Source organism: Pelodiscus sinensis, chromosome 4 (genome assembly GCF_049634645.1).
Source record: "Pelodiscus sinensis isolate JC-2024 chromosome 4, ASM4963464v1, whole genome shotgun sequence".
Lineage (NCBI taxonomy): Eukaryota > Metazoa > Chordata > Testudines > Trionychidae > Pelodiscus > Pelodiscus sinensis.
Genome location: NC_134714.1, coordinates 71019843 through 71035239, shown reverse-complemented (window position 1 = coordinate 71035239; position 15397 = coordinate 71019843). Strand labels below are relative to the sequence as shown.

Genomic DNA, 15397 nt, shown 5'->3' with positions numbered 1-15397 from the left:
GATGAAAGTGTTACAGGCTGCTGTCAAACCGCTTTAGTTTTCTACCAAGATAATCTAATGTATCAGTCTGAGATGTGTCCTGTCCACTGCTGCTTCATGATTTTAAAAAATCAGTCGAAGGCTGATCCTACAAGAAGGTGTGGATTAGGGTTGTCTGTCTCAGAAATGTACCTTCAGTCTCTTGGCAGTGTTACTTACTGCATTAAAGCATGCAGCCCCCTGACACCTTTTAAAAGTACAAATCAAGACATGATCTGTGCTCCTCGGCGGCTACAATATAATCTCAGAGAAGCTCTGATGAGCAGATTTACAGAGAAGGACTGGGACAGCATGTAAGGGAAAAGTGTCTCCTAGAGTGAATACAACTAATCAGAATATTAAAAAAGAGAAAAGTTAACATCCCATAGCAATGGCGCAGAAGCACATCACAACTGGAGTTACATGCATGTATCCATTAGAAAGGAGGGCTGTAGTGAAATCCCAGATCCTGCCCAAATGTCCATGGGGCAAGATTCAGCTCTAGAGGCAGGCTTGTGGAAATTTACCAGAAAAATGGACTGAATCAAAACTCCATTTGGTTCTACCCACTCATATCCCTGGGCTCAGTGCTGTTCAGCTTTTGAAATCAGGAACCTGTCTTTGTGAGATCCAGTCCCCACAAACTCTGGAGAAGTTCAGATCTGACTGCTGCAGCTCACATCCATGCACATCCACCAATTAGAGCAGCAACAAGCTTCTGGATATTAGCAGTTGCCCTGAGGAAGCAGAGCTAAGAGCTAACAGGAGAAGCATATCCTGCTACAGCACCACTCTGCCTGATTTTCTACAGCTGACTTGAAAATTTTAAGTCTTTAAAAATAGTTATGCAGTTTTAATGATCTCCCCATCCCATTGGACAACCAGTTTCCAGCTGGGTAAAAGTTCTTGAAAAATCTGAAATATCAATGTGAACCTTGACAATCCCCTCCTGTTTTTCTTTTTGACCCGCTTTTGTATTTATGCTCCCGTGTAGATGAAAAGCAGAATTTCCCTTGGAAATGTCAGTAGGGTTTAAATCCCCTGGAGATAATTAGCAGCAGCAGTGCCTTCTACTATATAGCTGAGTAAAGTGTGAAGTGTTGCTCTAATCCCTATAGCACTCTTCAGAGAAGCAGAGTTTAATGCTACTAGACCCACACTGGGATCTTTTTAAAACACTATTAAATTTCTCTTTAATCTCCCTGTGGCCCCATGAAAATAGCATCTGCCCTGCTGATAGCGAGAGACAGACCTCTTTAAGGCCAAGATTTTAAAATCATATGTAGATGACTGAATTCCCGTTGACTTAAGAGGGACTGAAAGTCTGGCCTCGCTGCCATTTTTTGGATGGGAATTAATAGGTAAATCTGCAAATAAGATGGGGCATCTTATCCCCAATCCTCTCAGTGTTCTGTATAGATGCTGGTGGGTTTGGAGTCTGAAATAATTGTGGATCAAAACAAATGTCAACTAGTAACTTGCCTTTGTGGTACTGTACTAATCCCTGAATACTGGTGATGGAAAGACCGGCCAGTGGTTTAGATAAGCCTTCAGAGCTTAAGCAAAATGCAGGACAATGTAGCACTTTAAAGACTAACAAGATGGTTTATTAGATGATGAGCTTTCGTGGGCCAGACCCACTTCCTCAGATCAAATAGTGGAAGAAAATAGTCACAACCATATATACCAAAGGATACAATTAAAAAAAATGAATTTCCTTCAGAGCTTGATACTGATGGAAACCCTTCAAGGCTGGACACAAATAAGTCCCCTTTTATGTAGAATTGTCGACCTGCTGCGCTTCCCCCTTCATTGTGACCACAGAAGACATCGAGCCTGTTTCACATGCTCTAGCAATGAGAACTCTGTTCTACTTCTTTTCCCAGCGAGGTGTTGCTTACCTCTCTTCCCTGCCCTCCACTGATTCCAATCTTTCCCCAAGAGTCTTCCAATCCTGGTAGGGCTGGTTTGGGGAAATAAATTTCCCTCTGTCACTCCCATCTGACTGCAGGAGGGGCCAGGTGAATGGCTGTGGCACTGCTAGGGGAAGTACTGCTCATCCCATTCTGCACAAGAACTCGGGGGAAAGCAGACCCACAGAGCAGGTGAGACAAACAGAGAAAATCTGGTGCCTGCTACTTCCACCTACTCAGCACAGCAGCCTCATCAATCCAGCCCTTTGCCCCTCACCTAGCAAGTATAGCACTCCAGTGACTGGAACTGGGAAGAACTAGGGTTATAAAATCTGGGTCCAAAAGAGTACTTATAGGCATGACTAGGAGGCAATTCTATATACATTTTCATATCATGCTCATCACAGTAGTATCGGAACACTTTCCAGCAGTGTATTAAGCAGCGTATGTTTCCTCTGTCATATGTTCTTTCAGCCTTTCCCCAGGGGTGTGTACAGTGGAGTGTTTTGGATTTTCTGTTCTATATACACACAGAGGGAGTTATGTCTATGTTAGAGAAAGCCACTCAAAGAAATGCTTCCTGGATTTAGAGCAAAAGATGGTGAAGTTTATAGTCCTTTGATCCTAGGGATCATTTTACATTCTTGGGCTGGGCTGCCAATAATATTCACTGCTAGATGAATATTACAAAACCAGTTTCCTAAATGATGGTTCATGGACTGCTGGTGAATTGTAAGCACTTATGGGTGGCTGCTGAGATGGTATTGGCTTCTCACTTCCAATACTACACTGCATTCAAAGAAACTAAAAATATCCTGTTTTTCTCTCAAGTGTTGTTTTTTCTACGTGAGCAATTGCCATAGTTGCAACAGGGATATTATAAGATTGCTAATAAGAGGGGAAGTGTTAACATTTTGTGAACATCTGCTAAATCTTGGGGTACTTGTTCATCACTTCATAAGCAAAACTCCTATGTAAGTCAAAGTATTTTTCAGAGTAAAGACGGCAGGATTTGGGACATAGTTTAAATAATGCAGTTTGGGACACATTGTAAGAAATATCTGCAGAGCCCAGGCATTTGGTGGAGCAGCTCTGATCCCTAGTGCTGGAAAGATTCAGAGGGAAATGAAATCCTGCCCTCAGATGTGCAGTCACACATGCCACTTTCTTCTGAGGGATGTTTTTGTGCATCTGAGAGCAGAATTTTGCCCTGAAAGCGCAGAGAGTCTAAAGGGGCCTGCTGCCAGCATGTAGATAATATATACAAAGGAGACATCGTGGGTCCCTAATAGTTAGCTAGTTTTCTGAAGTCTTAGCATTCCCTCTTTCCCTTCAATGTCAGGCTGCTCTGCACCCACCTCAGTGTTTGTACTGATGCCTGGTTGTCAAATCCTGCTACCTTTCCTTTGCCCAGCTGCTGCCTTCCAAGGCCATCCCTGCCAGTGCTGTCACTCTAGGCACCCCAGCACCAGCTTTGCCTGCCCTCCTCAGCAACCATTCTGCACGAGAGGGCAGGGAGAGGCAGGGCTGAATCTGTAGGGAAAGGAGTTACCAGCTGTCCAGATGCCATTTCCTGCAATGGAGTCCGGTTTGTTGGATCCAGGAGAGTTGGTAATACTGGAGCAGGGCCAGGAAGGAGGCACGGGCCCAAGGAGCGGCCATGTAGCCAGCTGGAGAGAAGCGGCACTTTTAAGGGGAAGGAGCCACTTCTCTCCAGCAGCTGCCGCTGCACATATGCTTCCTGCTTTATCTCAATCCTTCAGCCTGCAAGGACTGTTCTTCATCACTTAGTGAGCAGGGGCAGGGCACTGAGTCCTGAGGGGGCGGCTGGGGCTGGGGGCTGATGGAGCCACTAGGTGAGCAGCCAGAGCCCTGACACAGAACCTGCAGAGGGGGAAGGATGGGGATGGGGGCTGCTGGAACCCATAGTCAGCATGAAGATGCATAAGGCACAATGCAATTTGGGGCTATTTGGTGCCCCAAATTTTGTGGTGCCCCACACAGCTTGTGTTTTGCATATGGGTAGGGATGGCCCTGCTGCAAGAATCTCATCTAGTCTTGATTTAAAAATGGTCAGTGATGGAGAATCCACCATGATCTTTAGTAAATTGTTCCAGTGGTTAATTACGCTATTAAAAATGCATCCTTTATTTCCAGGCGTAGTTCTTCTAGCTTCAGCTTCCAGCCATTGGAGCATATTATCCTTTTCTCGGCTACTTTGAAGAACCTAATATTAAATATTTGTTCCTCATGTGGGTACTTATGGATTGTAATCAAATGATCCCTTAACCTTTCCTTTGTTACACTTACAGAGCTCACTCTGTTTAGCTTGGAAAAACTTTAAAATAACAAATAGTCTCGCAGCACCTGAGAGACTAACAACATTTGTACATTGTATCATTGCTATAAGGCATGTTTTCTAATTTCTTTATTATGTTTGTATATTTTCTCTGAACTATCTCCAATTTATCAGCATCCTTCTTGAATTGTAGGCACCAGAACTGGACGCTGTATCCGGGGGCTAGCCAATGAGTGCCTAAGCTAGTCAACAGGAAATGATGGCCTGAACTGCATCTCAGAGGGAATTAGGTCCCTAAATCCAGGTCAGAGGGAGCCCTCTGTCCTCTCTAGCTGGGAACCCTCTTCAAGCACCTAAGCCAGGTCAACCCTTTTTCAAGACAAGCAGGGGAAGAGAGTCCCTGTAGCCCACTATTTGGAGCACTGAACCAAGAGGTGGGAGACTATCCCTTTAACATGCCATTGTGTAGGAGCCTCTGCAAACATCTTTATGGAAGATACACTAATCAACCCCAGGATTTGGTGTTGTTTTTTTTAAATTCCATCTAGTAAACTACTCATGTAAATTCAAATCCCTGCCACACTTCAGGAAAAATGGGGATTTAACCCCCACCCCAGTCTCTCAGCTCCTACACAAGTGCCCTAATAACTGGGCTAGGAGCTAGTCTTTCTCATGGGATTCTATAGAAGTTGTCATACTTTGTATGAAATACTTAAATGTTCATTGGAGCATTGTACCTGCCTACCTCCTACTTGAGTGCCTAACTGTTCTCACATTTTCTCTCACACTAGGGATGTAAAATCTCATTTAATTGGACAACTAGTTAAACACTGTGTTAACTGATTAACCATTTAAAGATGGGGTGGGCTGCTGCAGACAAGGGCTGCTCTGGCCAGTCGGAGCAGCCCCTGCCTGCAGTGCACCACCTGGACTGGGCCTGCTATGGATAGGAGCTGCTTCAGCCAGCTGGTCAGAGCAGGCACAGCCCCTGCCTGTGGTGGGCCCTATGGGGCTGGAGCAACTCTCTGCCAGTGGCGTATTTGGCCAATGGCGTGAGATAGACATTTATGTATATACTCACACACTAGAACAACATGAGAAGGTGCTTTTAGCTAATGAAGACACTGGAATCTGTGATTTTTTTAAAATGTCCCCTATTTTTCCTTACAAAGCAACTAAGACATATTCAGGGGGAAATTATATATAGCTTGCTAAACCCAAGTTATAATGTCGTTTCCAATGTTTAGCAACATTGCCACATGAGTAGTTTAGAAATTATTAAAAAACCCAGCTTAGAAGGCAAGGTGTTTTGGTCACTGCCCCCAGAGCAGATGTTGTTCATGATAGCTGGCACTAACATTTCCAGCCTATCCTGAGGGACACTGCTACTATATATTGTGGGGTGCAGACACAATTCAAGGACTGACTGTTAGAAGGGAAGGAGAGAGAGGCTAATGCCGCTGTTGTCAGAGAGGCAAGAAGTCTCATTGCTCAGTGGATTGAATACAGGGGGCTGATCCCTTTTACACGTGTACCTCACTGATTTCATTGGAGTCACACTGGTATGAGATCAGGATCATGCACAGAGTCTTCTGCCCGTGACAGTTGCACTTCTCCCTCAGTAGCACCTTCATCCCCTCCTTAATCTCATAAACACACTTGGAAGCAAGCCACACTTCAGGAAGCAATCAAGACTTTCATGTCTCAGAAGCAGCATGTCATTTACTGAGAGTAACTGGAGGGGAAGGAAGGAGCCACGTGTTGGCAGCATCTTTAAAGGAAAGCACCCCATCTTTACCAACCAAGATCTCTATTTATCTCTGTAGCACAGTTCACACTGCAGTGGCTCTGTGAGGGTGCATCTACATAGCAGGGCTAAAATCGAAATAAGCTATGCAAATTGAGCTATGCTAATTGCGTAGCTTAAGTTGAAATAGCTTATTTCAAATTTGAGCCCGTCTACGCAGCACTTATTTCGAAATAGAGCACTCTTCCCCTGGCCTCCGTTACTCCTCATACAATGAGGTATATAGAAGTCAGTGTAAGAAGCCCGCTTGCTGTGTAGACACACAATACGAGATTCCGGAATAATATCCATTATTCCAAAATAACGCTGCTGTGTAGACGTGCCCATAGTGACTCCAGCATCATAAAGGCAGTGTGGACCTTTCCGTGAGACTTTGCCTTGACTAGGAAAAGAGGCTGAGTTTAGGCTCAGCTTAGCTAACGTGTATTTTAGATCAACCTGATCGAAACTCAACCAGTAAACGGCAGGTGCATCACTGGAACTGCAAAGTTCTCTGGCACAGGTTGAAGCACTGCACCTCAACTGTCCCAGTTCCCTTCAGGGGGCTCCCTTGCCACCTCTTCCCCTTTGAGGAGTCCCTCAACTTTCCCAGCTATTTCTCAGGCAGCTTATTTTATGTTTCTTTTCAACATGGGAAAAGTAAATCAGAGAAACAGGAGAATAGATCCAGCAAGTTCCTCTTCTTAGGGTAGTCTTGGCCCCTCAGCACTGCAGGGGTCTCACTCTGTTTCTTGGTTGCAGGGCTTCAAACCTTTGTTCACAGCTATCTCAGCCTGTTGAACACAGATGGAGCAGTCCCAGTGGGGCAAATACTGCTGCCCCAGCAGGTTGACATTCCGCTGTCTTCATTTTCTCTCTCTGAATCATTCCACTGTCCTGCTCATTCTGCGTCCCCTCATCAACAGGGTGTTCACTGAGTCATGCACTCCGTAGAATTTAACAAGTCACTCCTGCCAGCTACAAATAATTAATCCCCCTCTGCCCCACAGCTGAATGGTAACGAAGAAGAGGGCTGTTAAGCCACTGCCAGCCTTGTCTGTCAAGACTAGGACAACTACGGCCCCTTAGCCTTAAGGACAATGGCGCTTTAAATATTTCTGAATAAACTTTTCATGTCTTAGTTCAAACTGCTTTCCCTATCTCTAGTCTGATCCTTCTCTGTTATGGTGGATGTTACTTCCCTCCCCAGAGGCCATGAATACTGTTGGCCCTGATTTCTCACATCTGAGGAGTGTTAAGAAAAAACTGCTGGATCCCTCCAAATGTTTGACCGTCAAAGACTCAGCCATTTTATACCAGACTACAACACTTAAACTGTCCACAGCTTAAGATGGTGAGGCCCCATCTTTTGTCATGGAGAACACAAAGCCACAAGATACCATTCTTTTCTTGCTTTCTCTTAATAACTCCCCCTGGACAGCTCTGGTCTCTGACCTGCACTTCAGCCACACTGCTGCCTTTGCGGTTGCACTGCCACTGCCAGCTAACAAGACACAACTGGCTCCCAAAGCGCACTCTCTGATAGTTAACCATTCTAGGAATGCTGTTCCCATTAGTGGTGATGCTGCTTGAGACCTCCAGGGACAGTCAAAATGGCGCTTTAAAAAGCTCCTATACATTTTCCTCCATACAGCTGGTCAATAGCCATTCACTCTCTCATTGTGACTAGGTTGCTTATTAAATGGTTATCTTAGGCTCTTAGCTCATCTTGAAGAAACAGCCATCAGGGTTCATTTATGGGGACTTATTCCTAGAGGGTACATCTACACTTGCTCCCTATCTAGAGATAGGGATGCAAAGGTAGTGTACCGAAATTGCTAATGAAGCATGGGATTTAAATATCCCGTGCTTAATTAGCATAATTGCGTCTGGCCACCATTTTGAAATCGCATTATTGCTAAATAAAATGCCCCGTGTATCAGCGTTATTTCAAGAGAAAAACCTTCTCTCAAAATAACTGTTACTCCTCATAAAATGTGAGTAACATTTTATGTTACTGAGGAGTTATAAAATGAGGAATAACAGTTATAAAATTAGGAGTAATAGTTATTTTGAGAGAAGGGTTTTCTCTTGAAATAACACTGCTACATGGGGCGTTTTATTTCACAATAACGCGATTTCAAGATGGCAGCCGGATGCGATTGTGCTAATTAAGCACGGGATATTTAAATCCCGCGCTTCATTAGCAATTTCGGTACACTACATTTGCATCCCTATCTCGAGATAGGGAGCAAGTATAGACGTACCGAGAGTGCCTAGAGTAGGGCTGAGCAAGATGTGGCCTGGGGGCCAGATCCAGCCCTCCTAACACTTTGATCCGGCCTGTGGACTGCATCTGGCTGATTTCTATTTATATCCTGCTGCCCTTGCTGCTGAATTTGCCGGTGGCAGCTCAGGCAGCAGGAAACTATTGAAATGGCTCACGGGTCATGGTTGTGGTGCTATCCCAGTAGCAGCAGGTGCTGCAAGCCCTTTAATTAGCCACAGCCCCCCCAGGTGGCTGCCAGACAACCGGGTAGTGGCAGGGGCTGGGAGCTGCAAGCCCTTTGCTATTTTTTTTACTTCAAAGCTACTGGCCCCAGACAACTCTGGGGGGAGGCTAGTTCACAGCACCATCCCTTCCACCCCCAGGAGTCACTCCTTGGGGAGGGGGAGGTGGAGCCGGCTGTGACAAGTACGAACATTCATTAAGTGGCCCCCCTGAAAAAATTATTACCTGCCTCAGCCTAAAGTCAAGATGTGCTAGATGCTTCACAAAACAGGAAGAGAGATGGTCACTCTTCTGTAATGTTTACAAATGAAACTCAACATGACAGACTAGTGCTCACCAGAAGTACAACAAAAATGAAATAGGAAAAGGAGGACAAGTGACAATAAAATCAAATGATTTGTGCCGCAAGGTTTATATAGCTCTGATCTGATTTTTATTTTATGATATTACCTTCCTCTACTTGTTTGTTGTGGGGAAAATAGCAGAAGGGAATTTATAGGAGGGATTTGAATAATAGGAGCCAGTTTGGGATTGTGGGATTACCTGATATTTCTAAAATAATCAATTATCAGTGTTAACAGCTTACCTGTTTTTTTGGTTTTCTTTTAGTCTTTAGAGATGAATGGGGCAGCTCACACCTCTCAGAGCTATTTTTCAGGTTGTCTGCAGATTCAGGATGACATTAATAGCTCAGTTACATTTAATTGGTTGCAAAGAGAATCATGAAAACTGAGGCTGGAAATGTATGTTCTTTAAATGAGTGGGGAGATTCTGGAGCACAGTTCTGGAGTGAACTGACTGCAAATTCTGCAGCCACTGAATCTCAGAATACACAGGGTCTTGGCTGTAATACCTGTTCAGTGGGAGTTATTCATCCAGTGGTGAATTACACCTGTGAAGATTAATCACAATTGAGGATTTGTTTTCCATGCTCTACTGTAAATGAAGACACCTGAGACTCTCAGCTTGCAATACTGACTGCTATATCCTTCATAGGAACAGAACTTCATTAAAATACAAGCCAGATCTTCAAAGGTACTTAAGGGTCTGACTTCAATTGATTTCCCATTGGGCCTAGGAGAGTGAACATGACTTTAGAGCAGAGGTGGGCAATAATTTTCGCAGGGGGCTACTTAATGAATTTTGATATTGGTCATGGCTGACTCCATCCTGCCCCCAAAGAGCAAGGATGGTGGCAGAAGGGGTGGGGCTGTGGACTAGCTTCTCCCCAGAGTTGTCTGGAGCCAGAGGCTTTGAAGTAAAAGCACAGCAAAGGGCTCACAGCTCAAAGCCCCCATCTCTACCACATTGCCTGACTGCTGCGTAGGGTTGCTGTGGCTATTTAAAGGGCTCATGGCACCTGCCCCTACTGAGGAAGTGCTACCACTGTGAGCCATTTAAATAGGATCCTGCTGCCACCTGAGAATTTGGTGGTATGGGCAGCAGGATATAAATAGAAAGTGGCCAGATGCAGTCTGTGGTCCAGATCAAAGTGTTAGGAGGGCCAGATGTGGCCCCTGGGCCACGTTTTGCCCAGCCCTGCTTTAGAGCCTGCTGATTAGGGTACCAGGTAAGAGACCAGGGTCTTGTTCCCTGCTCTATGACTAATTTATACACAGAGCAACAACTTCAATGGGAAAGATGGAGTGTATCTTACAGCAGACTGTCCTATAGGGTGATGGTTGGCGGAGACATTAGTTTAAATCTTTTCTCCCCATCAAGAAAAGTGGGGGAATTGTACTTAGCTCTCTCACAAAGGCTAAAAGTTTTAAGGTGGGCACCTCCTCTGACCAGGTTTTGAATGGGACCTTTTGGTACGTGGCCTCTGAGTATGCCTACCAGATCAGGCCCCACATGAGACAGATGGCTAAATGCCCCATCTCTGCAGGCTGTGAATCACTCTGGGGTTAGGCAGGAGGGAGGCAGTAGAGTGAAAGCTCAAAAGCACAAACTTGGGTGCAGCAAGAACTATTACCCTGAAAACATAGCTGTTGAGTGAGTTTAGACACTGCCAGGCTACAGTGGGAGTTTTGTGGATCACAGTGGAGCATAAAACTGGAAGCAAGGGTTCTGAACCTAGGCACCTGAGTACCTTTATTTATCCTGGTTTCATTGACTAATAATAGCACTCACAGATCCTTTCCTGAGGTAACATCTCATATCTTCTGCAGGTAAAGCTGTGGCAGGTATTACAGCCCCATGTAGCATCTTTGGGACCAGTGTATTAACTGTAAGAATGGTTTTTACACCACTGTGTTCTACTGCATGGGGGAAGGTTATCGCAGCTCCTCCAGGAAATAAAACTGGGGTGTGGGGAGTGGTGATTACCTGTGGGGATTGTAAACAACTCCAGAGGAGCTCCCTCTCTCCCACCAGGGTGTTTGCATTTGCTGGTTCCGGTTGGTTTTTCCAGAGACTCAGGCAGAGAAAAGGCTTTTGGTATAAAAGGGCTAAGTTTGAACTGGCTGAGGGTCTTCTTTCTGATCCAGCAAACAGGACCTACTGTTAAGGGCAGGAGCAGTTGTTATAGAATGGTTGGAAAGACTTTGGTCTATTAGGGGCCCATCAGACTGGAGAGTGACTCCTAGCATGTTTTGTGAGTATTTAAGTCTGTTTTATTTTTTGTAATGCTTTTACCTAGGGAATAAATGTGCTTATGTAGAAAAAGCTGAACGGTCACTTGTAACTTCTGGCAATGCACTGGCGATAGCCTGCAGAGAGAAAACAACACACAGGCACTGGCCATTAGACTGGCTTGCTGAAGATATCACAGCATGAGACAGGGGGCTGTGGAGCCTCTAAACCCCTGGTCAGAAAAGACTGACCCAAGGACTCTACCCAAAGACTAGTGATGGCTGGAGATTTGAGACCTGACAGGATACTCTTGCAGCGAGCCAGCAAGAGGCAAGACACATGTAGTTACCCCGGAACTGTGATGGAACATTCATCTCCTTCCCGTCACCCACTGAAATGATCTATACTGGAGACAGTCTTAAGAATTACATGGTGTGTGCATTTCAGGATTTTTATTGCTGCTGTCCTCCTGCCTTCAGCTGGAGAGAGTCCCTTTAATAAAAGGAACTCATTAGTAACCAATAATGTGTGCTGGCAACACGATCAGATTCCCAGACTTTGTGCAAAGTGTGGTTGCTTCCGAAGATAACTCAATAGTGTTCTTGAACCAGCTGCAGCTTTAACTGGATGGCCTGTACCCTACTGTCACTAATCCCATCTGCAGCATGTACAACTCAGTCATTTATTGTGCAGTTGTTAATTCTTAGTAAAAACAGGTCTAACTCTTGACTGTCTCTTTCACAGCTGTATAAAACCCAACCAGATTAGAATTTTCTATTCACTTACCCAGCTGGGAGCATTTTATACTCATTCAGTTCAGGTATAGATGGCTAGGCAAGTCAAAAGAGAATCGATGTGGGATTCTTTATATAAAAAAAAAAAAACAAAAAAAAACTAATGGGTATTAGAGATGTAAATGTGTAGTCTACTACACAATTAGCCAGTAAGCCTGGGCTTATTGGTTAATCTTAATGACTCATACACTCCCTTCCTCTTGCTGCCTCTGGATCAGAGGCAGCAAGGGGGCCGGGAGGCAGGAGCCACTGCACATGGGGAGCCGGCTTTTGAGCTGACTCCCCACAAGCACCTGATCTTGTGGAGCTGCCTGTCCCCTGCCTTCCCACACTACTGCCTCTGATAGAGAGGCAGCAGTGTGGAGGGTGAGGTGGGCAGGCAGGAGCCAGCACATGTGGGGAGCCAGCTTTCAAGCTGGGTCTCTGCACATGCCAGCTTCGTGAAGCCACTTGCCCGCCATGCTGCTGCCTCTATCAGAGGCAGCAACATGGGAGAGGGGGCAGGGGACGCTGCCATGGAGCAGCCTCTGTCTGTGGCGGGCCCAGGCTTACCACAGAGGCTGCTTCGTGGGATGCCGGTGCAGCTTCTATCCACAGGGAGCTCGCCCCCCCCCCCCAGAGAGAAGCTGCTGCCATCCTGCGCTGCTGCTTCTGTCTCAGAGGCAGCAGCGGGGGGTGGCAGGTGGGAGCTAATCTGTGTCTGGAGCTGGTTTTTTAAACCACTCATGGACTGGCTCCAGCCTGCCACCCCACGCTGCTGCCTCTGAGACAGAGACAGCAGTGTGGGATGGCAGGGGGCTCCCCAGGAGTGAGGTTGGGAGTGCTAAGTTTTGACAGTGTTACACGATTATTCAATTAATTGATATCCAACATCCCTAATGGGTATTTTAATAATAAACAAAGTACTACATTTCATTGACAGATGGCAAGCAGCTAGAGTGTAATGGCAAAATGTAAGTGGTGATACTGCGACTGCATACAACCTTCATAGATCCTCTTACATATGGAATACAAGGCAGGGTATCTTTCAGCGGGTGGAGATTATTGCCATGCAAAGGAGATTAGTGTTAAGCTGATAGTGCCACTGAAGAATCAATATAATGGAGAGATTCATGAAGTTGGGTTTATTCTGGGTAGAAAAGAGAAGACGTTGGGCTAACCTAATGGAAGGGTTTGCCATTAGGAAAGAAATGGATAGAGCAGAGAGGTCTCTGTTTGGAGAGGGTCAAATGCTGGAGATGTGGAAATGAGGAATCAGGTGTACAGAGGTTCCCTGGGAGTTGTTCAATTTAACTGATAATTGGCATAAGAAATCAGTTCCTGGGAAAGCTCTAAATTATTTGTTTCTAGGTAGTGGATAAGCAGTGTTCTTGGAAAAAGCAGGAAAGCTCAATCAACCTAAATTAAACCAGGACAGGAATATTTGGTTGGATGGCTTTCTCCAGTTCCAGACACCCACTCCCCCCAGTCAGTATTGTGGTGTCTGGCTTTTCACTAGACATGCTGCCAGCCAGAAGAGCAAGCCAAGATGGAACCTGGCAAAGTCATGGTTAGAAAGATTAGTAGCCTTTCCTGCAAAATGGCTTCTGTTTACTATGCAAGGATCTGAGAGGAGGAGGTACAGCTTCCAAACCTATGGCCCACTCATGTCTTCCAGTGAAACTCTACTAAACTCATTGTCTGTGTACTTTCCAGGGAAGGAGGGATCTGGCTTGTAGTCTGGACCATATTGTGCCTTTATTAATCCCTCGGAGGACATAAACTTTCCTGCCTCATCTTGTGCCTTGAAGAGTTCATATCACAATCAATAAAGGGCACTCCTGAAGGGCTCAAGTACCTGGGAGTTATTAATTTGCTGCCAAAGAAGACCATCTAGTACCTTGGGCAGAAGCTTAAGAATATTCTTCCATATTATAAAAACAGCATGAATAGCACAATCCTTAAACCCATTTCTGATAATCAGTGAAAGAATGATCTGGGTTCACAGAGCTCAGATCTTGAGCCATGGCAAATAGAGGAAATTCCCTGTTTGCCACTTGAAACTGCAGTGCAGGATCTAGCAATGCAACTCTGTCAAAGATGGTACAGCAGCGCTGTCCAACAGGGCACACCACCACTCTCTGCTCTAGCACGCAGGCTGAAGAATATTGGATCCCGACTCTGCTGAAACTGAAAGGGGCATTTAAGAAGGCAGAGTGTAACTGTCCACAGTGGAATCTGACCAGATGTGGGGACTGAATGTCCCTGCAAGAATAACGGAACTCTTAAGACCACAAGGTTAAGACTTTGGGTTCATGTCTCAGGCAGCTGAAAGCCAGCATGTCCAGCTGCCAAGCATCCCCTATTGTCATGCTGGGCGTGTGCTCAGGCAGCATTGACTCAGAGTGTGCCTCACTGACTGCACAGCTGCATGCCAAAAGTACCTAAGGCAGAGGCATGCCATTGGTAACCAGGTCAGATCAGTAGCTTATTTGACATTAGCTTAGTTCTCTTCTTTTCAGTGGGGCCAACAGACCAGGAGAGACAGAGTCTTTTGCTCTGCAAGCTGTTCACATGGGATGGTTTCAGGTAAATGTGTTGTGGCCTGTTTGAAATGGATCCCAGGCACCATCTCTCCAGCTGATTGTTACCTGACATGAATGTTGTGCCACTCAAGTCCCACGGCACCATCCAACACCCCTAAATGCAGAGCTAACCCCCCACTCGCTCTTCTCTGCCATCAACCCTTAGCCCTCAGGGCCCCTGAAACACCAGAACTAAAATAAAACCTCCTACCGCAGCCGCTGGCCAGAGGCACTTGGGGAGCAAGTTACAGAAACTGGAGATGGAGAAGCTGCGTTAGATCTCCCCCCTACACACGTTCCCGCCACAGATGCCACCGTGCCAATGCGCGGCTGGCCCGGGGCCTGGAGACGGACGGGCCCATCTGCGGCCGCTGTGGAAGAAAGGGCATTAGGACCCTGAGGATCTCGCTCCTTTTTTTTTCGCTCTGCAGGACTGAGCAGTGAGACCAGAGCTAAAACAAACAGCTGTGGCTGTAAGAGCCGGCCAGAGAGCGCGCGAGAGAGAATCCCATCACCGCTCCCCCAGCAGCCTCCCCCCACCTCCCTTGCACAGAGTCCTGCTGAGCCTTTGCTCCTCTGACCCCCTGGAAACCTCCTCTCCAGGCTCCCAGGCGCCACTGGGGCTTTCGGGATGAGGCGGATCAGGGCTAATGCCATTGCGATCCTGACGGTCGCCTGGATCCTGGGCACTTTCTATTACTTATGGCAGGACAACAAGCCTCATTCAGCAGCATCCAGCAGATCCCCCGGCAGCGGCAGGAGCGGGCAGAGATCAGCTGCGCGGCTGGAGAGCCGCAGGGAAGATGGGACCATCCCCCTCATTGTGAGTGAGACGCGCCGGGAGAGCGGCTTACATTTTAATTCGCCAGCCCCTGTCCTTGCAGAGAAATTGCGTGGCGTGGTGGTGCCGCTGCCGCTGCCGCGTGAGGTGTTGGCA

General features: G+C 46.3%; 1 protein-coding gene and 1 long non-coding RNA gene across 2 annotated transcripts in view; both read left to right on the top strand.

Annotated features, from left to right (window-relative positions):
* Window positions 1–9985: 9985 nt before the first annotated feature.
* Window positions 9986–11829, top strand: LOC142829144 (uncharacterized). The gene is made up of 2 exons (XR_012903478.1): window positions 9986–10098; window positions 11170–11829. It is a non-coding gene; the product is annotated as an uncharacterized LOC142829144 (long non-coding RNA).
* A 2875-nt stretch (window positions 11830–14704) lies between these two features.
* GALNT16 (polypeptide N-acetylgalactosaminyltransferase 16) overlaps window positions 14705–15397 on the top strand; it is a 125831-nt gene continuing 125138 nt past the window's right edge. Inside the window, exon 1 of the mRNA XM_014577129.3 lies at window positions 14705–15283. Coding sequence (XP_014432615.2) covers window positions 15092–15283 — 192 coding nt within the window. The 5' untranslated portion in view covers window positions 14705–15091. The remainder of the gene's footprint in view (window positions 15284–15397) is intronic.